Below are 24,828 nucleotides of genomic sequence, written 5' to 3' on the forward strand. Positions count from 1 at the left end.
TTAGAGTTAGAGTTGGTTTTAACTGTTTTGGAGTATTCAAACTATTGAGCTCCAAATTTATTTTTGTGAGGATAAAGTACTAATTTAGATATAGAAACCAATCACCCTAGTTAGGGCTGATTGAGAGGCTGACGAAAAACGCCGACCCCGTCTGTACACGGGAAAAGGCGAAGAAAAAGAAGAAGTTATACTTACTTCCTATACACGTTGTCTAAACTCGTATGAGAATAAGTATGTGCAAGTTTCATACAGGCGACTAGTTCGCCCATGTCTTTGCTTAGTACCTTGTGTGCTATTTCAATCTGGAACACAAGAAAACAACTCTATCATTAGTGAAATAAGGAAGGAAGGAATTTGGCAGGATTCTATAGAAACCTATTTTGCCATAAACATTGACTTTTGTTCTAAACGATAGTCCAAGGTTTGGGTTTAGAGATTCACGTTAAAATGATTGCTTTCTTTAATTCCCCCCCTTATTTTAACATGTTTGTTAACTCGGACCTAATGGTTTGAATATTCCATAGTTGAACATTGAGCGGTACACTCATATTATATGATTAGTTCAGTGCAAAAGAAAATTTCACATATGGTAGTTAGGTATTGTCATATATCATCCGGCAGGATTCACACACAGTGAGCTCTTCCACATAACCAAATCGAATGAAAAAATTCCTGTGATATACAGGAAAAATTTGCCATATATCATCCACCCATAGATACCTATTGTCACTAAAGGAATTGTGTTTCACTTAGCACTAGGTATAGTGTTCACATTGCATTTTTTTTTTTACTATAGCCATCCCATATGCATATTTCTTGCATAAACCGTTTTGGCAGGATTCACACACAGTGAGCTCTTCCACATAACCAAATCGAATGAAAAAATTCCTGTGATATACAGGAAAAATTTGCCAAAAAAATGTGGAACGCTTCACGATTTTGCGTGTCATCCTTGCGCAGGGGCCATGCTAATCTTCTCTGTATCGTTCCAATTTTAGTATATGTACTGCCGAAGCAGTACGACCGACGAGGCAAAACATCTCCTATTTAAACTTACGCGAGAAGAAAAAAGTGGTTAACGAGAAACGAGTCAATTTCAAAGCGATTTTACTAGAGATTCTCCTAAAGTAACCCCAATTTTTTTCGACAAATCTAAACAGAAAATACTGAGACCTATCTAAAATGTGAAATTGCATGTGTAAATTTTGTCAGAAAAGGGGGTAAATTTTCTCATTTGTTTAGAGAAACTGGTTGTTTCGTATTGCTAACGTTTTGAAACGTTTGATGGATCTATTATTATTTATTTATCATTATTTTATGAAGACTGTAACTGCTAAGGTCTTATCGTCCCGAAATCGAAGAGGGAAGGAAAACAGGACAGGAGAAAGACAGCCGTTCCGAAAACGGCTGTCTTTCTCCTGTAGGGAATCAATTTCGCAGCCTAGCGCTTACAAGGCAGACGCACTACGAACCAAGCTAACAAAGGCTGGCGTTGGATCTATTGAAAAAATCTATTAATAAAAATTGATTTACCTCCTTAAATCTATTAATGCAAATGGATTTACCTCCTTGTGAGCGGATGGAGGGAACATCACAACTAGATTATCCACACTGGTCAACAGATTCCTGAGTTCTGTGCCTACCCTCTTCACAAGCTCTAGGTAATGCTCGGTAAGATTTTGCTGAACACCTGTAAAACACATGGATATATTGAAAATTAATGAATGATATGTTGAAAAATAGACTGTGCCCGTGTTTTAATTTTTTTTCAAGTAATGCAGATAAAGGGAAAGAGCTGAGATGGAGAGATATAAGGAGATATAAGGAAGACTTGAGAAGGGAAGGAGCAATTTTATTGATAAAAGGGCACGGAGGATGAAAACGCCAGCCCAAAATTGGGGCAATATTGAAAAAATTCGGCCGCAAACGGTTGGTGATATTGAAAAAAGTTAGAGTTCTGGAAGAGAGGAGAGAAACAGAACAGTTAGATTAGCAAGTTTAGGACACCTCCTAAAGTGTTCCGATATTTAGGACACCTCCTAAATTGATATTGGAATGCTACTTTTCAAATTTTTGGATGAACCGGACCGATAGTGAGAGAGAGAGAGAGAGCTCCTACATCTCTACTCACTCTTCTCGCGCGGGTGGGCTATACGTCAGTGAATAATGAAAACAATAGTGATATGTATAATATAAAACGTATATATTTAAATCAAACATAAATATCTTCCTCTAATTGAAATGAAATAACCTGAATGTATATTTTTAATTTCTTGTAGAATATACGAGTAGTTCTAATATAATATGAACAATAATATAATGAAAGCTTTGGGAGTCAAAAGATGAGAAGAGAAGCTACAAAAAATGCATCTACGAGTAAAAAATGTAAAAATAAGTGGTATGAAATTATGATTATTGAAAAATAATAAAATATGGATGATTCTAGAATAAAACTAAATCCAGGAATTTCACTCCCTCTCATCCTCTCCTGAGTTTTTCTCTTCCAAATTTCTCTATTCCTTAGAGAAATTCTGGCTAAAGCTCGACAAGGAAAATAGTGAAATAAACTAATTATAACTTGCAACTTTATAAAAGTTGAAAACTATACTTCGTACTTTTGATTTAACTTTAATTTCCAGCTAACATATTCCGCTGCATATGACACTAGCCACATTTTATTTATCTCGATTTTTAACCTTAGAAAAATCAGATCAGACAAATATAAAATAAAATCACGTAAAAAAAGGAATGCAAGCTGAAAAACCGATATAAATAGTTGAAGTGTAAAAATGTAAATTTGTTGATTATCATTGAGTATACTTCTGACTGGGATAAGTTTATACTGACTGGGATAAGGCTGCTTCACATCAGCAGTCATTCGGAGGTAGAGCCTATAGTGTATGAAATTTAATTAATCTTATACAACTAGAGAAATGATGGTCGAAACCAAATACTGATTGGGTTTCAAGTTGCAAAAAACAAAAACATGAAAATTGAAACAATATAAAAAATCTCAACGGAGAAGTTATCTGGCAGTAGAATAGAAAAATAAAAACACTCGCATAAAATTAAACTAAACAAACAATACAGGACCAAAAGTAACAAAAGAGCAAAGGATTTATACCTACGTGGGTTCAGTGACCGCTAATTTTATAAACCCAAGAGGAGATAAATAATTGAATAAAAAATAGATATCAATAAAATTAACAACCGTGTACAACTGTACATTTTGAGAAAGATATTAATTAATAGACTTACCAATTAAATTTATTTTTGGGACTTGTGCTTAATCTCCTGGTTACATGAATTTTTTGTCAACACCTTACAATAGTCCAAGACGCATTCTTTTCTTATTGGAACTTGAAAACTTGGACAACACTAAGGTGCTAACTTCTAATTCGGTTGTATTTTTTCTTAAGGCGCCAACCTTCTCGCATACATTATATTTTACTTGGATAACCCCTGTTAGCATACCTACTAGACACAGGAGTCATCTAGCACTGTTTGGCAGCAAATATAATTTACTAGAGGGGGAAAATAGCACATTTAACTAGCATACGATTGAGTACATATTAAAAAGCAATAGGACACACTCTAGATAAAACAATATACCTACTAGAAAAGGTGGTAATCTAGGACCGTTGATTTCGGAGCGAATAAATTCCGAACTAGAACAAATCTAGCAAACAAAACTCGTACAAATACCATCAAGGGATCACTTCGGAAAAAGCTGGCGTTTAACTTGACAAGCGAATGTGGCACTTTTTTACGATTTCCCCACGTTTAAAGAGTGTCAAGTGCCGGAAATGTTTACATATCTCTCAATTGTGACTGGGATATTCTGTGAGGTTAGGAAACATAGCCTTGCACTAACTAGGTCGGTAAGTAACCAACTTCTCAAAACACAACGGAGGCGACTTGTAGGTAATAAACTGTAAAGTGTGCCGGGAGGCGCGCGAACGTCAAGAGTTGGAAGCGCCGCCCGGCCTAGAAAGTATAACACCATCTCTATCAGCGGACCCCGATATACTCGACTTGGGCGAAAATGTTTTTCTGAAACTAAACAAGCTCTTTAGTTCCGGGCCACAAAGTAAGTTTAAACTCGGTTTAAGTTGAACTCTCGGATTAAGTTCAACTCTCGGATTAAGCCATCTGGTTGATTTTTAAAAATTCCAAAAATTTTAGTCAATCAGATTCAAGACTTCCCTGGTATCTTAAAGGCTCACAATGAAAGAAGAATTTAGTGGTTGGGTGGAAGAGCTCCTTCAGAACCCTGCCACTTAAAGTAAAAAAAAAAAAAATATATCTGGTGTGAACATCACACGACTTTCCTTATCCTATTGAAAAATATCTTCAATGCTCAAAATAACAATGAAAAAAGTTAAAAATTCTCCTTTTGTACTGTCTGTATTATTTTCTTATTGATTGTAATACCTAACTATAATTAGAAAATATTTGCTGATGTATTCCATTGAATTTCAACATTTATTTTATTTCATTCTTTCTATCTCAGGCAATTAATCCCCAGGGGTCGTTGAACGCATATGAAATGATTTTCTTCATTTGGAAATAAGGGTTTTGTTTTTGAAATAGGGGAAGGTGGCATAAAATCGGACTCCTTCGAAAAAAAATGGACTTGGTATTTCTAGAAATTATTTCCAAGATTACATATTTGGCAGGTAGCAGGTAGTAGATATGTACAAACTTACATAAAAGAAATCTAATAGGTAAGCTAATATGTCTTAGGTATAGGGAATTCAATAAAAGCCTAACTGTAGACAACTATGTATTGTACCATAATGGGGAACTGTGGCCCGTGGCCCCACGATTTGGGTTCTAGCATCCCCTTTTTTAGCACCTTCTCCCTACTCAAAATATGAAAATAAATTAGGATTAAAAGAATGAAATATAAAACTGTTACATGAACGTAACAATAATTATTCATTGTTTTCTTTCCATTCTTCAAAATGAGAACGGAATATAATGACAATTTATAGTTACAAATATTATAATCATATTTTATTTAAAATTATTCAAGAGGGGAGCATTTTATTTTTCGATCCGTGTTTGTACATATTATTTGTTTTTAAGTAGAACTGTGGCCTGTACCTATGTGTTACAAATATTATAATCATATTTTATTTAAAATTATTCAAGAGGGGAGCATTTTATTTTTCGATCCGTGTTTGTACATATTATTTGTTCTTAAGTAGAACTGTGGCCTGTACCTATGTATGTCTGTGTAGGGAGTATATTGTAGTGAGTATGAAGGTATATTCATTCAGAAGTAGACATTTATAAAGCTCATTGGATCTTACAAGAAAGAGACCATAAGACCCCAAAACGAAGGGTTAGCAACAAAGCTCGTACAGTGTCAGACCTTCTGCTTTACTTACTAAATCAACAAATGAACCCAATTACATTCACAACTATGTAGCTATCTATCTATTATAGTATCTTATTTAAAAGGTTGGACATTCAGCACAATAGTAGGTAGGCAACCTATCTATAAACAGGTACCTACCTATACCTGCACAGGAAACGACATTATAAGCAATAACGTTTTTATGTACCTATACGGAGTAGATATCTTTTTAATCCCGCTTTCTATAAAATTGAAAAACCTCCGAATCTAGGTTTTAATACAATAAAAAGGTACAATATTTATATCCTATAAAATATATTTTATTTCGTATAATTGGATTAACTTTTGAAAACTTTACGTTCACAAAATGGGGGATCCGCCCATCTTAGGGAAATACATATTATATAATCTAATAATATCTATACGGGTACCCTACGTGTATAGATATACTTTTGATATAAATATTATATAATAAAATTATTCCTTGCCTTGCTTTTGTAACCCTTTTGCTCTGCGAGACATTGTAGTCTGTTCAGACACTTCCTGTCTTCCTTTGAGTTCTTTTGTGACAGTGGGAGTTCTGTTCTGTTCCTATACAAGACGAATGGAAGTTCTGTTCCTATACAAGACGCTACTCTTGGTATGCAATGTGTTTGAATTTAAGATGTTTGATGATCTTGTTTGTACCAGTAGTAAGAGCCTATGTGCTTAGTTGCTCAGATGCCCAATACCGATGATGCCTGATTTCACTGCAAATTTACTGTTACCAATGAAAAACCCTTGTTGGGATCTAGTCAGCTCAACCTTCGAATCCTAAAATGCAATGGGTAATATGTATTTTTGTTCTTGTAAAGCCAAAGTTCAGAAAAGGAAAACATGTAGATACCTTTTTCAAAAGAAAATATGTAACATATGGAAGTATAAGTAACTACATGCATATGTGGGTTAGAATTTGTATACGTGAGTCAGTGAGTGAGTGAGTGAGTGAGTCAGTCAGTTACACAAGGGGCTGTATATATTATGGATTAATCCTAATCCTAAATTAGGATTAAAAGAATGAAATATAAAACTGTTACATGAACGTAACAATAATTATTCATTGTTTTCTTTCCATTCTTCAAAATGAGAACGGAATATAATGACAATTTATAGTTACAAATATCCAGCTCATCTAGAAGTGGGTTAGAATTAGTATGAGTGAGTGAGTGAGTGAGTCAGTTACACAAGGGGCTGTATATATTTAGGATTATTAATTTTATTATTCATCATCTTTTCTTTATTTCATAGGTCGGTTTTCACAAGTTCCTACCAAAGCACATTGTAGACACCTCTAAACCTAAGACGCTACGGAAGACGCTTCAGGCTCATTTCAAGAAAATTGCTCAGCTTTCGGAAAAAGACTGCATCATGAAGTTTTTCGAAATCCTCAAATCCCAGTACAAGTTTGACCAGGAGCTGTTTCGGTGCGCTTTGGGCGTAAGTGATTTAATTTTGTTCAAAAATTTCATAATTATACGTATAAATTTCATTGAATACAGCAATATAGAATACACTATACCTACCTCTAGTGCTTGTACTCCCAGAATGAGACTGGAAAGTAGCTTTACACCCCCAGTCTCAACAAGGCCTTATTTATTTGGAACAGAATAATTTTTCATGTAATGACAAGTTTAATAACCATCCCGGCTATTTTGTTTTATTATTATTTACTTCTTCTAAAAATAATGTACTCTACTTGAATCAAGTTTTTTCCTTCGAGTGTAAGAGGAAAGACGGACTTCCGAAACATAGCAATCAAGTAGAAATAAATAATTCAAAACTATTAAACTCTTGACTTCATCAGACGTCAGAATATTTGCATACTGCTTTGTCCTCTACTTTCGTTCTTGTTAATGAAAAGAGTAGGTTATATTTAAAACATTGTATCGTTTTAAGAAATTTCAAAATTGATGTCATTTATCTAAACAAATAAATTCACTTGAGTTTAGTGACTAAATGAATGGTAAAACAACTTTGTTAGATCAGTAAACTAGAAGATTATATTATTGCTTAATATGGAGAGTTTCCTAGTGGATTTAAATGTATATTTCCGAGGTGGTGCATCCACTCATCATACCTCAAGTCTTTCAACCAAAAATCTCATATTTTCTCACGCAATAAGATTGTGGGAACTGTTTATATTCGTCGAAAATTTTGTTTCAGAAAAGTAAAGAATCTCAGTTAGTTTTAATTATGACTGATATGTTTTGTTAATTTTCATTCTTTATGCCCACAAGTATGTTTGGTTTGTGCTTTATTCCTATGTGTGAACCGAATTTTAATTAATAAGATGTTTTGTTAGGCAAATACTTCCTATTCTTGTTTCACGGTATTTTTATTTCGCTTTGGATATACGAATATTCCCTTCTCAAGATTAGGTCCTATTCAATAATTACTTTCTATAAAACTTATTTAAATTTCGGGGGAAAGAGTTCAGAACCACAGAACCATGCTGGAGAGAGAGAGTTAGATTCAGGTCTTTAAAAATTCTCATCGTGTTGAGTTAACTGAAGTTTTTGGCTGTGTATGAAAAGTATTGAATCATCCTAAAGGAATTAGCCTTATAAACTCAAATACCATGTATGATTCAGAAGTACCTGCCTCAACACAACTTATTCCCTCGGAAAGTTATGAAACTTTGGTGACTAATGGAATTCTTTTTGTTTGTTTCAGTCAGGATGGTCGATTCCTGTAGATCTAGTGATTGGTCCTGATGTTGGGATATCCTACGTCACTAACCGAGCTCCAGAGGTAAGTATTCCAGAGTTAAATTCAGTCGGGTATTCTGCAATTTCATGTATCCCACCCCTAGTAGCCCTCAGACATTATTTGTGCTGTTCATAGTCTGTTCTAGTTCAAAGGCTATAATTGAATTATTTGTTGGTTGAGTAGCAAATTGTACCCCTTACTCTGACAGCCTTTTCTCAATGATATGAAAATATTTCTAAACCTTTTGTTTTACCTATTGAAAGCTGATGTTGTTCTCAATACTGTCTTTGGTTGTATAATTACTTAAATTGGCTTTATTTTTAATGGCAAATACCTCTGTTTCTCTTCTCAGCCTTTGAAAATAGCCGACTTCTCCAAAATCGAGTCCATCCAAACCATTTTCACGAAGCCGGATGGCACGGAGAAGGCCCTGTTGCAACTCAGAGTGGCGGGTACTCCCGAGGTACTCATTATAACTTGCCCCTCCGTGAGTGAAGCCCAGAGCCTGGCCCACTTAGTCAATGGCTACTGCCGTCTGCACAACAATGACGCTAAGAGCTTGTGGAGCAAAAAAGGTGAGAGAAATAATTCACAATGTTACGGAGTCCTCCATCAATTTGAAGAAAAATACTAGTCGAATAGAAACTAACTTCTTAAAAAATAATAATAAGATGAGTGTTTCACCGCCATTTTTATTTAGTAGCAATGAAACAACTGCTACATTAGACTCGTGTGGTCTGTTTATCCTGCTTGAATTGGACTGAAAAGTTCCTTTACCTCAGCAGTCTGAACAGGGTAAATCGCGAAATTTTCTAAGCTCTAACAAGGTCCGTAGCTTTGATACATAATTAAATTTTTTCCCTGTCTTTTGTATGAAATCCCAACATAGCCTCAGAAGAAATGCTGTTTTTTTAGCAAGTCCCCTTCTCCCCTCTCTCTTTCGAAAGCAGGAGTTCTATCGAAAAGCAGAAGGTGTTCTGTCGAGGAAAATCCACTAAAAAAATAAAGAAATAAAATTATTATTAGAAGAAGAAGAAGAAGAAGAAGACAAAAAAATACTCAGTGCTTAGGAAATACGTTTGATTTAATGTTGTAGTTTTCTTCTTTCTTTTATTGAATTATAAGCAGGAATTTATAGTGAATTATAATTATTTTCTATTTCATTCTCTTCAGGTTCTAGAAAACAATCACAAGGGGATGATCACAATGGGGGTAGTCTTCTGTCCTCACCCGGTGAGCTCTTCCACCCAACATTGGTTGAGCCATGTTTGAATCTCATTGGTTCAGCCATGTTTGACTGACTTTTATTTCACTTAATCGAATACAACTTTGTGTTGTATGCCCCCCCTCACTCTCACCTTATAGTTTGCCTAATCCCCCCTGCATGGCTTTGTCACTAACTTCACTCCCAATATTCTTCTCTAGCTCCTGTTCCCACAGTGTATGGTGCCCTTAAAAGTAACCATTATTGGTTAGGTTTATATTAGATATCCTATGTATTGACATGATTGCTTACCGTTATATGTTTTTTCAGATAACTTAACAATTATGTATCCGAAAAGCATATAACGGTAAGAAACATTGCCTTTAAAGTAACGCTAGACGCTGGTTTTCCCCTTCTAACATAATAAAGGAGAAATGAAACAATAGAAGCACAAATGCTCACTAAACATCAACAAGTCGAACTTTCTCAATTCATGAAGACTACTTTGAGGGCACCCTACACTAAAATACTTTCTATTGCTTTTCAATAATCAGTTCCTACTTGGCACCTTGTATCTTAGAACGCACCTGAGCCCACAGTGTATGGTGCCCTTAAAAGTAACCATTATTGGTTAGGTTTATATTAGACATCCTATGTATTGACATGATTGCTTACCGTTATCTGTTTTTCAGATAACTTAACAATTATGTATCCGAAAAGCATATAACGGTAAGAAACAATGCCTTTAAAGTAACGCTAGACGCTGGTTTTCCCCTTCTAACATAATAAAGGAGAAATGAAACAATAGAAGCACAAATGCTCACTAAACATCAATAAGTCGAACTTTCTCAATTCATGAAGACTTCTTTGAGGGCACCCTACACTAAAATACTTTCTATTGCTTTTCAATAATCAGTTCCTACTTGGCACCTTGTATCTTGAATGCACCTGAATATTTTATTAAGCTCATACCGTTCCCGAGATATTATTGAATTACACCGAAAACCGCCAAAAAGCGGCCGAAATGCCGCCAAGCGTTGCTTAACCAAAAGTTTCGTGTCGCATCCTTGTCACATTTGACAGTTGCATATCAAATTTCAAGTCTCTAGCTCTTACCGTTCTTGAGATATTTTGTTTACAGACAGACAGAAGGACAGTTAGGCTCTAGGGACCTTAAAACGTGTTTTGGCACTAAAAACTGACCATCGAAAATTTGACCCGATTACATTACTTTCTTTCCTATAGGATAAGGAAAGTAAAAAAAATTGCTTAATCCGAGAGTTAGACTTGAAACGAGTTTAAACTCACTTTATGGCTCCTGGCTTTAGTTGCCTATATACAAGACGGTGTAAGAACCCCTCCCCCACCCCTACTTGACTCTGGGGCGGGGGGAGGGGGGTCTTCCTCTTGATCATTCATAGGGTTTATACTAGGGTCCCCCACCCCTACTTGACTCTGGGGCGGGGGGAGGGGGGTCTTCCTCTTGATCATTCATAGGGTTTATACTAGGGGGGTTCATAGAGGGATTTATAGGGTTCATAGAGCTGAGTGAGGGATTTACAGGGTTAAGATGAGAGGTAAGAGAGGGATTGACAGGGTGAGAGGTAAGAGAAGGATTTACAGGGTGAGAGCTGAGGGAAGGATTTACAGGATTGAGGTGAGAGCTAAGTAGAACTGGATGACGCATGCGCACTGAGTCCACGACATCCAGCAGATTTTTGGCATCTGCACCTGAATATTTTATTAGTAGACTTTATTTAGGTTCTAGTTTACCAATCATTTACGGAATAGTTCTGTTTATATCAGTATTGCCTACCCACGATAGATTTACGAGGACGTAGGTGTGATAGAGTAAAAAGAAAAATGACTTTATATCAAGGATTGTTAGGGCTATTAAAATTTGTTGGTTTTCTTTCAGATTTAATTATATCCCCTGTAACGTAGAAATCGCTGTAAGTAGAGTAATAATTAGATTATTAGGTACTCTTTCTCATTTTCAATCGCTTATCTAGCGCTAGTTCAAGGTTCTTCCCTATTCTCATTTCGAAACTTGGGTCTATAGTCTCATGTTGAAAGGCACTTCTGCGCAGGCGCAGATGGAATGTCCTAAAATGGAGAAGCGGTTAACATGACACTGTAGTCCCGGGGTTTAAATCTAATTGTAGTTATTTCGTACCGTTGCGTTGTCTTACATTGTAGTTAAAAATTGGTCTTCTTCTTATGCCTTTCTAATAGTTATAGTTGGCTCTTTTAAACAATTTCCATCATAGGTTAACTTATTCTCATTTCGAAACTTGGGTCTATAGTCTCATGTTGAAAGGCACTTCTGTGCAGGCGCAGATGGAATGTCCTAAAATGGAGAAGCAGTTAACATGACACTGTAGTCCCGGGGTTTAAATCTACGTCTTCTGTCGGAGGATTATTCTGAGATTGTCGATGAAGAGGGAGATTACTCTACACCTGCTAGTGAGTATCACATTGTTCGTACACAAAAAACCCACTTTGAGGCTTAGTTGTAGGGGCGGACAGCCCTATAGGACTGGATTTACACAGGTAGTAGACCAGCTTAGTCTGGCTGCGGGCTTAAAACGGAGGATACCGCCCTGAAATTTCCCTTGCTAAAGAATTAGCAAAGGTTGAGTGCGAAGGGCATCCACTCGTAAAATTTGTAGTCAAAACCAAATGTAAACCCAAAGCAATCACCCTAGTAGGACTGATTGAGAGGCTGACGAAAAACGCCGATCCCGTCTGAACAACACGGGAAAAGGCGAAGAAAAAGACTGACTCTTTTATTATTCTATATTTATTTCCAGATCGAAATTACGAGCTCAATCGTAGTCAAATCGAGCTGGGAGAGAAAATCGGGGACGGTCAGTTTGGAGACGTTCATAGGGGCGTCTTCCGCCCGCGACCCGACAAGTCTGTGATAAATGTGGCCGTCAAAACGTGCAAGGGAGACACGGATCCAGAGACGGCCGAAAAGTTTTTGGACGAAGCTTGTAAGTTTTTATTTTATGTTTACTTTCTATTTTTTAAATGAATAGAATATCAATAAATGCTGCTTCTTTTTGTTATTATATCGCAACTTTTGGTGCTCACTGCGACATTGTAGGATTTTCTAAATATCTCAATAATTCAGCACCCAATGTTTGCCTACCATGCTGCACCGGTCGCTATGTGCATTTATATTATACATAGCTACTCATTTTCCTCACAAAGCTGATTGGGCCCCGCAAGAGCCAGTCACGAAATCAATTGCATGATACAAATTTTCGCCCCCACGGGGAATCGAACCCGGGTCTCCCGCGTGCAAGGCGAGCACAGTGACCACTACACCATGGGAGCTGACCATTAACGATCCAAATTGAATTGTTTGTTTTGCAGGTAGTATGAAGCAATTTGATCATCCTCACATCATCAAGCTGATTGGGATCTGTACGGAGAGACCCATTTGGATTGTAATGGAGCTCGCTAAGCTAGGCGAACTTAGATCCTACTTGCAAAACAACAAGTCTCGTTTAGATCTAGCCACTTTACTTACGTATTCCTATCAATTGTCTACGGCGCTGTCTTATCTTGAGTCAAAGAAGTTTGTACATAGGTAAGTGTTTTTGTGCCAGGTTAGTTAACTATAAAATATAAGAAAAGAGAAAGACTGTCTCGGAACTAATGCAATGCAGTACCAAGACTTTATTTTCATATCTTCCTTTGAGAAAAAGAAAAAAAAAGTTAGTTTGGAGGGTACCATGTCTGCTTTGGAAGCGCTAGGTCGCGGGTTTGATTCCCGCCCGAGATGGATTTGAGTGAAGCTGGGAAAAGCCGCGATTGCCCAGATGGTCACCCATCCAGATAGATGCTAACCACGCAGAACGTTGCCTAACTTCAGTGATTCATTGGGAACTGGTTCATTCAAGGTGCTATCTCAGCTGTCTTCAGCTCTGATTGTTTATAGACTAATCTTTGTTTCATTTTCTCCCTGACTATTGTATTAGAAAAAAGGCTACTTATTATATGATCTCTTAGAAGTACAATGAAAAATGGGATCTCAATCCAAGGATTTAAACTCAGTCAATTTGTGTTTATCTCAATAAAAATCTATTTCTCGGGGAAAAATAAACTTATATTGTTCCGGTTCTTTCCCACCCCCAGAGTGAATCAGTATTATATGGCGACAGTTTGGTGGCCAAAACGGGTGCCATAGCTTCCGAGTCTAATGTAGAAGTTGAAGAGTTGGAAAGGCGGCTGAGACAGCAACAGCTAGAGTCTGAGGAAGATTCCAAGTGGTTGGCAGAAGAAGAGATTAACTTGGTAAGTGTAAAGGAAGGTATCCCGAGGGATTGAAGAAACATCTATCTATGGCGATTATTGGTAATAATATTTATTTTATTTATATTAGACATCTTATGTATTGACATTATTGCTCAACATTATATGTTTTTTGGATACTTGGAGTCAACAATTTAATAGCGACTGTCTTAGGCAATTCTTTCTTCCTTTTGTTTGTAATTATAGTTGTTAAAAGAAATTTTAAATTATAGGGTAGGCAAGGGTAATTTTGAGTCAATTTTCGGGCACTTTGAGCCACTAATTTCAAAATCTCGAATGGCATGCTAACGACCTTCATTTTATGTGTTTTCTCCGCAGAAAAAGCGCCTCTCTATAGCTGCCAGCATATCAGACTCTGAATCCTTGGACGGGAAAGGTTCATTCACACCACCTCAACATACTCACAGCTCTAATTCTCTGGAAAGATCTATCACCCCGGATTATTTTCATATCTTCCTTTGAGAAAAAGAAAAAAAAGTTAGTTTGGAGGGTACCATGTCTGCTTTGGAAGCGCTAGGTCGCGGGTTTGATTCCCGCCCGAGATGGATTTGAGTGAAGCTGGGAAAAGCCAGCAGCACGCGATTGTCCAGATGGTCACCCATCCAGATACTAACAAACCACGCAGAACGTTGCTTAACTTCAGTGATTCATTGGGAACTGGTTCATGCAAGTTGCTATCTCAGCTGTCTTCAGCTCTGATTGTTTATAGACTAATCTCTTCAGTGTTTAGAGACTTGTTTATAACCTTTGCTTCATTTTCTCCCATCACAGAGATGGGAAATTTTTTTTTTTTTTTTTTTTTTTTTTTTTCAAGAGGTTTGATAGACGAAACTGTAACTGCTAGGGCTTATCGTCTCGAAAGCGAAGGGAGAAGGAAGACAGGATAGGAGAAAGCCAGCCATTCCGAGAACAAACATCAGGATAAAATCCGTCCCGGGCGGGAATCGAACCCACGGCCTAGCGCTTACAAGGCAGACGCGCTACCAATTTTTCTCCCTTCACAGAGATATCGCAGCCCGCAACGTTCTAGTCTCTACACATACTTGTGTTAAATTAGCCGATTTTGGATTATCCAGATGGGTCCAAGACCAAAGTTACTATAAGGCCTCAAAAGGCAAACTTCCTATCAAATGGATGTCACCTGAGTCGATCAACTTTCGACGCTTCACCATTGCGAGTGACGTATGGATGTTTGGTAAGTTGAACACATAATTATGAGAAATGTATTTTTACGGTAAAGTGCGAAAGTAATGGCAGTGTTTTGTATACACTACTGTTCGAATAGTGGATATCACAGCATTACTAAAAGCCTCCTTTACTATTTCTGACATATCTATAATTTTTCTTTTTACTCTGGCAATTCCCCCGCCACTGTTCGCTACTCGATTAAAGTGGCTACTCGATTGTCCTCACGAGGCTGAGTGCACCCCGAAATCCTAGCACAGGGCCGAAAAAAAAAATGACCCCGCCGGAAATCGAACCCGGGACCTCCGGAGTACAAGCCTAGTGTGATACCTACTCGGGCACGGAGGTTGCTGCCAATAATAATATGAAATTTTATCATTGTTCCAGGTGTTTGCATGTGGGAAATCCTCATGCTCGGTGTAAAGCCGTTCCAGGGCGTCAAGAACAGCGAAGTGACGGCCAAACTGGACAACGGGGAACGGCTCGCTCTGCCACCCAACTGCCCACCTAGGTTGTATAGTTTAATGTCCCAGTGCTGGTCCTATGAGCCGTCCAAACGGCCGACCTTCAAACAGATCAAGCAAGTGCTCAAGTAAGTCACAGTTTATGATTATGGGTCTGGCTGGGGTACCTTAAACAGGGAGTAGACCAGCATGGTCTGGCTGGGACTCTTTAAACAGGGAGCATACCAGCCTGAAATTTCCCTTGCTAAAGAATAAGCAAAGGTTGAGTGCGAAGGGCATCCACTCGTAAAATTTTGTAGCCAAAACTAAATGTCAGCCCAAAAGCGATCACCCGAGAGCGGATTGAGGGCTGACGAAAAACACCGACTCGTCTAAACACAGGAAAAGGCGAAGAAAGAAGAAGATGAGAAAAAGTTTTTGATTATTCGCTTCTCTTTGCAGAGAAATACTATTGGAAGAACAACATCAACTGAAGGAAACAATGAAAAGAGAGAACAGGAGGATTCACTCTTGGGGTAAGTTTGAGCAATGTTTGCGTTGAAGTACCCTTGTCTTTGATTGTTTAAGGGAAATGGGGAATTTTGATGTAGTTTTTTCTTCACAATTCCGAGATCCTTTACAATTTAATGGTGATTTTGTTCAAGTGTATGGTTAAAGGCTCATTGTTTTTTGTTCATTGTGGCTATGGCACCCGTTTTGGCCACCAAACTGTCGCCATATAATACTGATTCACTCTGGGGGTGGGAAAGAACCGGAACAATATAAGTTTTTTTCCCCCGAGAAGTAGATTTTTATTGAGATAAACACAAATTGACCGAGTTTAAATCCTTGGATTGAGATCCCATTTTTCATTGTACTTCTAAGAGATCATATAATAAGTAGCCTTTTTTCTAATACAATAGTCTAACATTGAACAGATACGCAGTTCTACGGGCATTCTTATACCTAGATAATTCATTAATCAGACAACAATTTGAGGTCTTTTTTGTATTTCATACATTTCAAATACGATCAGACGGTGTCTTTACAATATCATACAGTGCAGTTTCTGAGAACCTCAAACAAAATGGTGCTATGATGCAAGACTTGATGCTATTGGTTCATTAAGTCCTTTGACAGATCCAATCATTAATCAGACAACAATTTGAGGTCTTTTTTGTATTTCATACATTTCAAATACGATCAGACGGTGTCTTTACAATATCATACAGTGCCGTTTCTGCGAACCTTAAACAAAATGGTGCTATGATGCAAGACTTGGTGCTATTTGTCGATTGAAGTCCTTCGACAGATTCAACTTGTTGACCTTTGACATGGGAAAACTTAAATGTCAAACATAAAAACGAACAAGGTTTCACAGTCACTTTTGGCTTTTGGCATCCATGGCTAACACGTGAGCTGCCGACAGCATTTGCCTGAAAAAAAGGAAGGAATTACAATTCTGTTGAGCATAAACTGGTTGGGGGACGTTAAACTTGTCTGGCTAGGGGACATTAAAGAGGGTTTTGGCATCCATGGCTAACACGTGAGCTGCCGACAGCATTTGCCTGAAAAAAAGGAAGGAATTACAATTCTGTTGAGCATAAACTGGCTGGGGGACGTTAAACTTGTCTGGCTAGGGGACATTAAAGAGGAAGTAGACCAACTTAGTTTAGCTGGGGGACTAGGGATTATACCAGCCTGAATTCCCCTTGCCAAAGATACCACTTTTGGCCAGTTTAAAGATATATTTAAAAAGGGGATCTTTTGTCTGACAATTCGATTGAGGATTGTTTTGATTGAAATACCATACAAAATAATCCTCAATTCAAATATTTATTTAAACAAGTGAAAATTGACTGTGCACTTTTGGCCAGTTTAAAGATATATTTAAAAAGGGGATCTTTTGTCTGACAATTCGATTGAGGATTGTTTTGATTGAAATACCATACTTTAAACAAGTGAAAATTGACTGTTAATTCGGGGTGATTTGAGCATTTCCAGTGCACACACAAACATTACCAGTGAAATAAAATGGTTTCTATACGTAGATAGGTACTCTCAATAGAACTGATTTAAAGCCGAGTACCTGGGAAGATATACTGATTAGCCCTAACTCCCTAAGCCTATAGTGATAGACCAAATAAGATTCTGAGAAGAATATGAGTAAGTTCACATAAAACATAAAGGTTAACCTATGATGGAAAATTGTTTAAAAGAGCCAAACTATAACTATTAGAAAGGCATAAGAAGAAGACCAATTTTTAACTACAATGTAAGACAACGCAACGGTACGAAATAACTACAAGTAGATTTAAACCCCGGGACTACAGTGTCATGTTAACTGCTTCTCCATTTTAGGACATTCCATCTGCGCCTGCACAGAAGTGCCTTTCAACATGAGACTATAGACCCAAGTTTCGAAATGAGAATAGGGAAGAACCTTGAACTAGCGCTAGATAAGCGATTGAAAATGAGAAAGAGTACCTAATAATCTAATTATTACTCTACTTACAGCGATTTCTACGTTACAGGGGATATAATTAAATCTGAAAGAAAACCAACAAATTTTAATAGCCCTAACAATCCTTGATATAAAGTCATTTTTCTTTTTACTCTATCACACCTACGTCCTCGTAAATCTATCGTGGGTAGGCAATACTGATATAAACAGAACTATTCCGTAAATGATTGGTAAACTAGAACCTAAATAAAGTCTACTAATAAAATATTCAGGTGCATTCAAGATACAAGGTGCCAAGTAGGAACTGATTATTGAAAAGCAATAGAAAGTATTTTAGTGTAGGGTGCCCTCAAAGAAGTCTTCATGAATTGAGAAAGTTCGACTTATTGATGTTTAGTGAGCATTTGTGCTTCTATTGTTTCATTTCTCCTTTATTATGTTAGAAGGGGAAAACCAGCGTCTAGCGTTACTTTAAAGGCATTGTTTCTTACCGTTATATGCTTTTCGGATACATAATTGTTAAGTTATCTGAAAAACATATACCAATTTAAGTAATTATACAACCAAAGACAGTATTGAGAACAACATCAGCTTTCAATAGGTAAAACAAAAGGTTTAGAAATATTTTCATACCATTGAGAAAAGGCTGTCAGAGTAAGGGGTACAATTTGCTACTCTAACAACAAATAGTTCAATTATAGCCTTTGAATTAGAACAGACTATCAACAGCACAAATAATGCCTGAGGGCTACTAGGGGTGGGATACATGAAATTGCAGAATACCCGACTGAATTTAATCCTGGAATACTTACCTCTGGAGCTCGGTTAGTAACAATACATAGGATGTCTAATATAAACCTAACCAATAATGGTTACTTTTAAGGGCACCATACACTGTGGGAACAGGAGCTAGAGAAGAATAGTGGGAGTGAAGTTAGTGACAAAGCCATGCAGGGGGATTAGGCAAACTATAAGGTGAGAGTGAGGGGGGCATACAACACAAAGTTGTATTTGATTATGTGAAATAAAAGTCAGTCAAACATGGCTGAACCAATGAGATTCAAACATGGCTCAACCAATGTTGGGTGGAAGAGCTCACAGTGTGAGCTCTTCCACCTGCCATTAAAGCCTTAAAAAAGAAGAAGAAGAAGAAGAAGAAGAAGAAGAAGAAGAAAAAAAAAAGATTCCGCTTTGGACGTAAACACAGCGAAATCTTACAATCTCATTGGTTCAGGCATGTTTGACTGACTTTTATTCCACATAATCGAATACAACACAACATGCACGACATAGAGAGAAGGGGGACAGGAACGCAAACCTTGTCTGGGACCGCGTCACCTTCCTTCAGACTTGGAGTAGAGGAGCGTCTCCTGGTCACATCACGGGACGATCCTGAAAGCACACTAACCAAGGAAGCGTCGAGGAACTTGACACCCGCCTGGGAAAACTTGGAAAGAGAACCACCACCGAAATTGCGAGGTAAGGACTTGTTAGCGGTTAGTTTACTCGACACCGACGGCTCGAGATTGTTATCGAAGGAAGGAGGATCAGATTTAGGATCAGAGGAATTAGAAGAAATCTTGTGGAAATCTACCGCTAGTGTGTTGAACGCTGAGGCTGGTGTGTTGTACACAGAAGGGTTGACACCTCGGCTCTCATTCTCACGTAACAGATGGACAAGGACCTCGGGGTTCTGCGCTACGATGTAGGTCTGTGGGATGCTGGACGTGGACATTTCATTTCCGCTGATAACTCCCGGGAAGCGGGATGGTTTAGGTGGAGGAGGGGGGTCATCGGAACCACTGGACACTGCAGACAGGGAGACAATAGAAACATTAACACAACACGCTTTAATAAATACAAAAAAAAAAAACACACACACACAAACACAACAAGAAATGAATAAGCACACAATGAACAAAAAACAATGAGCCTTTAACCATACACTTGAACAAAATCACCACTAAATTGTAAAGGATCTCGGAATTGTGAAGAAAAGAGCAAGTGTAGTTCTTCCAATAGTATTTGTGACTTTGCCGAAAAATTAGTAGCTTATCTCTCAAGGGAATTTAGATTTTTTTTTCAAGTAATGCAGATAAAGGGAAAGAGGAAACCAGAGCTGAGATGGAGAGATATAAGGAAGACTTGAGAAGGGAAGGAGCAATTTTATTGATAAAAGGGCACGGAGGATGAAAAACGCCAGCCCAAAAATGGGAATAATAATAGTGCTTATTTATACTGCTCACATAGGGCTGAAAAATCCCTTTACTCCAGCAGTAGGCCATTACTATTATTGTGGTCAAATTCTCAAATTATATTGAGGATAAAAGCCCATATCTCGGCTGGGACTGAACCCACGCCCTCCTACCAGGCGAGGAGCGTCTTGGACACTACACTATCGAGAAAAAAGAAGGGGCTGAGGATGAAACTTACTTTGAGAAAGTGCCATGATTGCTTTGACCACGGTAGTGGTACACTCATACACTTTGTCATTCGTTCTATCCAGGTCAGCTGTGGGGGTTGGCTCCATTTTCTGAAACAATATCAGAATAATAGTGAGAATTACTTCTACTTATTGCCTGTCTGGTTTCGCCAAAACTATTTTCAACATTCTATTAGCCAACAAAGTGTTAGCAGCAAAATAGTGATGCTTCGCCCTCCACTAAGTCAGTACTATTACTATTGCCAGCCTGTTAGCTTGGATGGTAACGCGCCTGCCTTGTCAGCGTGCTCGATTTCTTCCCGGGGTGAACTTTATCCTTAACAGATAACGTTCCTTCTAGGAACGACTGGCTTTCTCCCATCCTGCCTTCTTTTTTGCTGCGATTTTGGGACTTTTTTAAAGAGAGAAACCCACCCACCCTATTGAGATGAAGAGATATGAGGAAAACTTGAGAAGGGAGGGAGCAATAAGAAAAGTTTTGCCAGCCTAGTTAGCTTGGTTGGTAGCGCGTCTGCCTTGTAAGCGCTAGGCCGCGGGTTCGATTCCCGCCCGGGACGGCGCTCTTCTTTTTTCACCAATTGCTCTTTGCTAGTTACAAGTGTTCGCTAAAGAAGTCTCGTAAGAGATTTCATTGGGGTTAAAAACAGGCCTGTGTTAGATTTGTCTTTTATGAACCCTGGATAGCATCTTGTACATTTAAGTGTGACACATTAAAACAGTCTTTTGCCCCCATTTAGCAACTATACCTTCTCTCAGGAAGGAGCGACGTAGCTATTCTTTTTATTGTCGCGCCATCTCCACTTACCTCAATGATGTTACCAATGGTAGTAGCATCATGTCCACTCCGAGTCGCATAATACGTTCTCTCCCCTCTTTACCACACATCGCTCGTGGGGAGCCATAATACACATTAAAGTTCAAGTTGATAGCTAAATATGTCAAATACCACATGAGCACTAGAGAACACAAAAAGGTAAATAAATCTCTTTGACCACAAAGCATAACGATTGCAAAACTTTGCAGAACTACCTAGATAATAATAATATAAGTCAGTAATAAAATACTTCTGACAGTTGACGATTCCAGATAGGCAGGCTTAGCTTCTCCTTCCTTTTTGTCTGTCCTCTTCTGTCGGCAAGGCTTTTGCCGACAGAAGAGGACATCCTTGAGTTAAAGCTCGGATCGCGAATGTCCGTGCTGCCGTGGATGCTTGGTTCGATCTGTTTCCGACCCGCAACCTAGACTAACTTTTTAGATAATTATTTTTAAACTACAATGGAGGAATTTAGATAATTACGTTTACCTAAATGAGGAACACTCGCCTACCTCCCTTGTAGTGTGTGATCTAATAGGTGGTGGACGCCAGTTGTCTAGGACTCAAGACATGCGGATGGGAGAAGTGCTCAGGATCCTATTACGAGCCATTCCCTTTGAAAACGACTCGTGGACATTTGTCGTACCCTATATAACTTTTAATTACTCTACTATACAACTTTTATCTGACACGGGGACAAAATTTAAAAAAAAGTTCATTACGTCTATTTCCCTTTCTCGACTCTACCTCTCTATATTCCTCTATATTCCTTCTGAACTCCTTCCCTTCCTCGTTGAAAATAACTATTTTCCCGTGCCTCCTACTTTTTGGCGGTCGGTTCTACCCTTATTATTATCACCGATACAATATACGACTGTACTCCTGACCCTTTTAGGACAATGAGGTCGTCATCCGGCGAATACGTAAAACACCCGTTTAAAGAGTTTAATATACTCCTCCCGCACCCTAACTTGGGTTGCGGGACGGATGGTCCGCTCCTCGTGTCACGCTCTTTTTTGCACTGTCCGTCTTCTCTTCGCCGACTCCTACGTTTGAATGCAACTCTTCACGGCTACTAACGAACTGGTGCGCCAATCACCAGTGTAAGCATGTGAAAGTTAGTAAGCAAGAAGGTCCAGTCGACACCCCCACCGAGGTAAAGACTTTTGTTATAGTCTCTATTATCACTCCCTAATGAAGACTGAATAACGGACACGACAAAGCGGTTTTGATTAAAAGTTGTAAGAGTCAACCAGGTTGTTTCACAATCGTCCGTTTTACATCACTACGAAGCGGGAGTATTTAGCTCATATAATGATACGGTCGCGACAATCGAACCTACATTGCGCGGACGGAACAGTCGCACGAGCTAAGAGACCCCACTTGAAATAGGAAGTTGCCTCGTATTTGCAGGAAGATCCTTGCCTACACCGAAAGAGGGTTAGGACGGAAGAAAAAGACGACGCTAAAAACCCTGAAAAAATTTCTCTCTTTGGGTGGGTGGGATAACTCCTACTGCTCTATTACTCCTTTTGAACTCTTCCCTCCCTCGTTATTCTTTCAAACGGTCGGATCAATCGACCAACCATCGCGCAGACGGAACATTCGCGAATTCCGGCGCCCAAGCTAGGGCGGGCCCTCCTAAAATAGGACTTACCAAACAAGAGCCTTACCGACAAAGAGGGATAGGACCCGAAGGCAGAGAGAGCGAAAGTCCTGCTATTCGGGATCGTCAATGGTCCAAAGCAGATAGTTTGGAGAACTTTTTTTTTTCAAACGCTGAACACCCTGATGAAACTGATGTTGATGAGCAAGTAGGACCCACTATCTAGAAAAGGTCTCTTAATCTCGACACTCATACAACTCCACCACACTACTTGGAAAGGGCAGGTCCAAGTCTCAGACGCTATACGACCGTGCGATACTCTCCGCGAAAAAGACCACCTCTTTCTGTGTATTTTACTTCCAGCAACGTACGTGAAGCTCTCAAAACTCTTAACACCGGAAGTCTCTTTTTATGGGCTTTTAACTGAGTTTTTAATGGGAACGGATGGGATAGTTAATTTTAAAGAAAATTGTTGATATTAATGTTTGTTTTCCTTCTTTCTTTAAACGGATTCCTGCAGCGATAATTTAACGAACTGAGGTCATAGGTGTGGTATATCTACAACTCGGTATATTAACAAGGTTATGTCATTTCTACAGATTATATTTATTTTAATTTATAATAATGATCTATTAGCGGGATCTACCTACACAAGAAGTGGAAGGGAGTGGAATGCGTTCAATTTAGAAAGAAGACGGTTGGTAACCTTAGAAGGAGTCTGAGAATCGACAACGACAGAGCGTCGGGAAAAGGCCGCTTGGAGAAGTCTGCAAGCACTTAATCGAGCCTTCGATACCGTTGCAAAACCTAGGTGGTTTGAACAGCGGGTATATATACTAGTGAGACCCCCACCCTTTCCTTGCGCCTTGTATATTCAAATAAAAAGGGGCTCTTTATCTAAAAATAACTCTATTTGTGTTTAGACTGTACTCAATTTAGGACCTAACTCTAGGGTAAAAAAGGTCAACAATGAAGATTTCTCTAGTATATTATTCACTCGCGCAAAAAAGATTGTTACAAGATTGTAACTTGTCTATGGTGCAAGATGCCCCGTAGATCAGTATGCCACGCCGACACGAATCTGTGTTAACACCTCCAGTCCATTCAACGTTATTACATACATCCCATATTTCTTACGGCATCTTGACCACATACGACAAGTCTACGACACATCTGGAATACACGACAATCTTTTGTTCCGATGGACGCATACTACTACGTGGCCAGAAGAATCTTCATGGTCTTAGCTTTTTAGCCCTAGAGTTAGGTTGCCCTAAATTTCGCAGGTCAGTCCTAAACGGACAACATAGGCAGTTATTCTCCACGAATAAGAGCCCTTTTGTTAGTCTTGAATATCAACAAGGGCCCCAGAGAAAGGTGGGGTCGCCACCTCGTCACTAATATACCGCTGTCAGAACACCGCTGCTTTGCGACGACGTTACAAGGCTCAGATTGACATCCTTCAACTCCCTCACCTTTTCCCGCGACTCTGTCGTTGTCGATCTCAGACTCCCTTCTAAGTGTTCACCAGACCGTCCTTCTTCTCTAATTGAAGCCATACTCCACTACTACCCCTCTCGCAGACTTCTTTGTGGTAAGATACCGCCTAATAAGTCATTATTCATAAACACGAAGATAAATATAATCTGTAGAAATACATAACTGTAATAACCGAGTGTAATATACAGAAAACGCTATGAACCTCCAGTTGTTAGAAATTATCCGCTGACCAGAAATCCGTTAAGAAAGAAGGAAACACAAACGATTAATATCGAACATTTTCTTGTAAAGATTGTTAATATCCCATCCAGTTCCCATTAAAACTCAGTTAAAAGCCCATGAAACTCGGTGATTAAAGTTTTAGAGCTTACCGTACCGGATGCCTGCGAAGTAAAATACACAAAAAGAGGCGGTCTTTTCGCGGAGCAGATATCGACGGTCGTATAGTCTGAGACTTAGGAACTGCCTTTCCAAAGTAAGTGTGGTGGAGTTGGTATGAGTGTCGAAGATTAAGAGACCTTTCTAATAGTGGGCCTTACTTGCCTCATCAACATCAGTTTCATTCAGTTTCAGCGTTTGAAAAAAATGCAAAAAAAAAAAAAGTTCTCCAAAACTATCTGCTTTGAACATCGACGATCCCGGAATAGCAGAGCTTTTCGCTTCCTGTCTCCCTGTTCCTTCTGTCCTATCCTCTTCGGGTCGGTAAGGCTCTTGTTTGAAGTCCTATTTT

General features: G+C 38.6%; 3 protein-coding genes, 1 long non-coding RNA gene and 1 other non-coding gene across 6 annotated transcripts; 2 read left to right on the forward strand and 3 right to left on the reverse strand.

Moving 5' to 3' along the window:
- Positions 1 to 172: 172 nt before the first annotated feature.
- Positions 173 to 20,287, reverse strand: LOC108254628 (focal adhesion kinase 1). The gene is made up of 3 exons (XM_026820267.1): positions 20,169 to 20,287; positions 1,566 to 1,690; positions 173 to 302 (listed from the first exon to the last, which is right to left on the reverse strand). The coding sequence occupies exons 1-3, from the start codon at positions 20,263 to 20,265 to the stop codon at positions 192 to 194; spliced, it is 333 nt and encodes a 110-aa protein (XP_026676068.1). The 5' UTR covers positions 20,266 to 20,287; the 3' UTR covers positions 173 to 191.
- LOC113465618 lies at positions 916 to 1,021 on the reverse strand. The gene has a single exon (XR_003390270.1). It is a non-coding gene; the product is annotated as a U6 spliceosomal RNA (small nuclear RNA).
- On the forward strand, positions 6,659 to 15,848 carry LOC103525057 (focal adhesion kinase 1-like). Its single transcript, XM_017449842.2, has 10 exons — positions 6,659 to 6,841; positions 8,078 to 8,155; positions 8,466 to 8,688; positions 9,287 to 9,338; positions 11,731 to 11,783; positions 12,131 to 12,316; positions 12,702 to 12,918; positions 14,648 to 14,838; positions 15,216 to 15,420; positions 15,734 to 15,848. Exons 1-10 carry the CDS (start codon positions 6,773 to 6,775, stop codon positions 15,831 to 15,833), a joined length of 1,374 nt encoding a protein of 457 aa, XP_017305331.1. The 5' UTR covers positions 6,659 to 6,772; the 3' UTR covers positions 15,834 to 15,848.
- Positions 10,534 to 16,755, reverse strand: LOC113465607 (protein transport protein SEC31-like). 2 transcript variants are annotated; one of them, XM_026820266.1, is made up of 3 exons: positions 16,673 to 16,755; positions 10,850 to 11,042; positions 10,534 to 10,752 (listed from the first exon to the last, which is right to left on the reverse strand). In XM_026820266.1, exons 1-3 carry the CDS (start codon positions 16,701 to 16,703, stop codon positions 10,650 to 10,652), a joined length of 327 nt encoding a protein of 108 aa, XP_026676067.1. In that variant the 5' UTR covers positions 16,704 to 16,755; the 3' UTR covers positions 10,534 to 10,649. The 2 variants fall into 2 exon arrangements, with proteins under 2 accessions (XP_026676067.1, XP_026676066.1); XM_026820265.1 differs by having other exon boundaries at positions 10,534 to 10,684; positions 10,761 to 11,042.
- Positions 13,354 to 14,016, forward strand: LOC113465608. Its single transcript, XR_003390262.1, has 2 exons — positions 13,354 to 13,625; positions 13,962 to 14,016. It is a non-coding gene; the product is annotated as an uncharacterized LOC113465608 (long non-coding RNA).
- Positions 20,288 to 24,828: the final 4,541 nt, after the last annotated feature.

The sequence above is a fragment of the Diaphorina citri genome, unplaced genomic scaffold, assembly GCF_000475195.1.
Source record: "Diaphorina citri unplaced genomic scaffold, Diaci psyllid genome assembly version 1.1 scaffold134, whole genome shotgun sequence".
Taxonomy (NCBI): Eukaryota; Metazoa; Arthropoda; class Insecta; order Hemiptera; family Psyllidae; genus Diaphorina; species Diaphorina citri.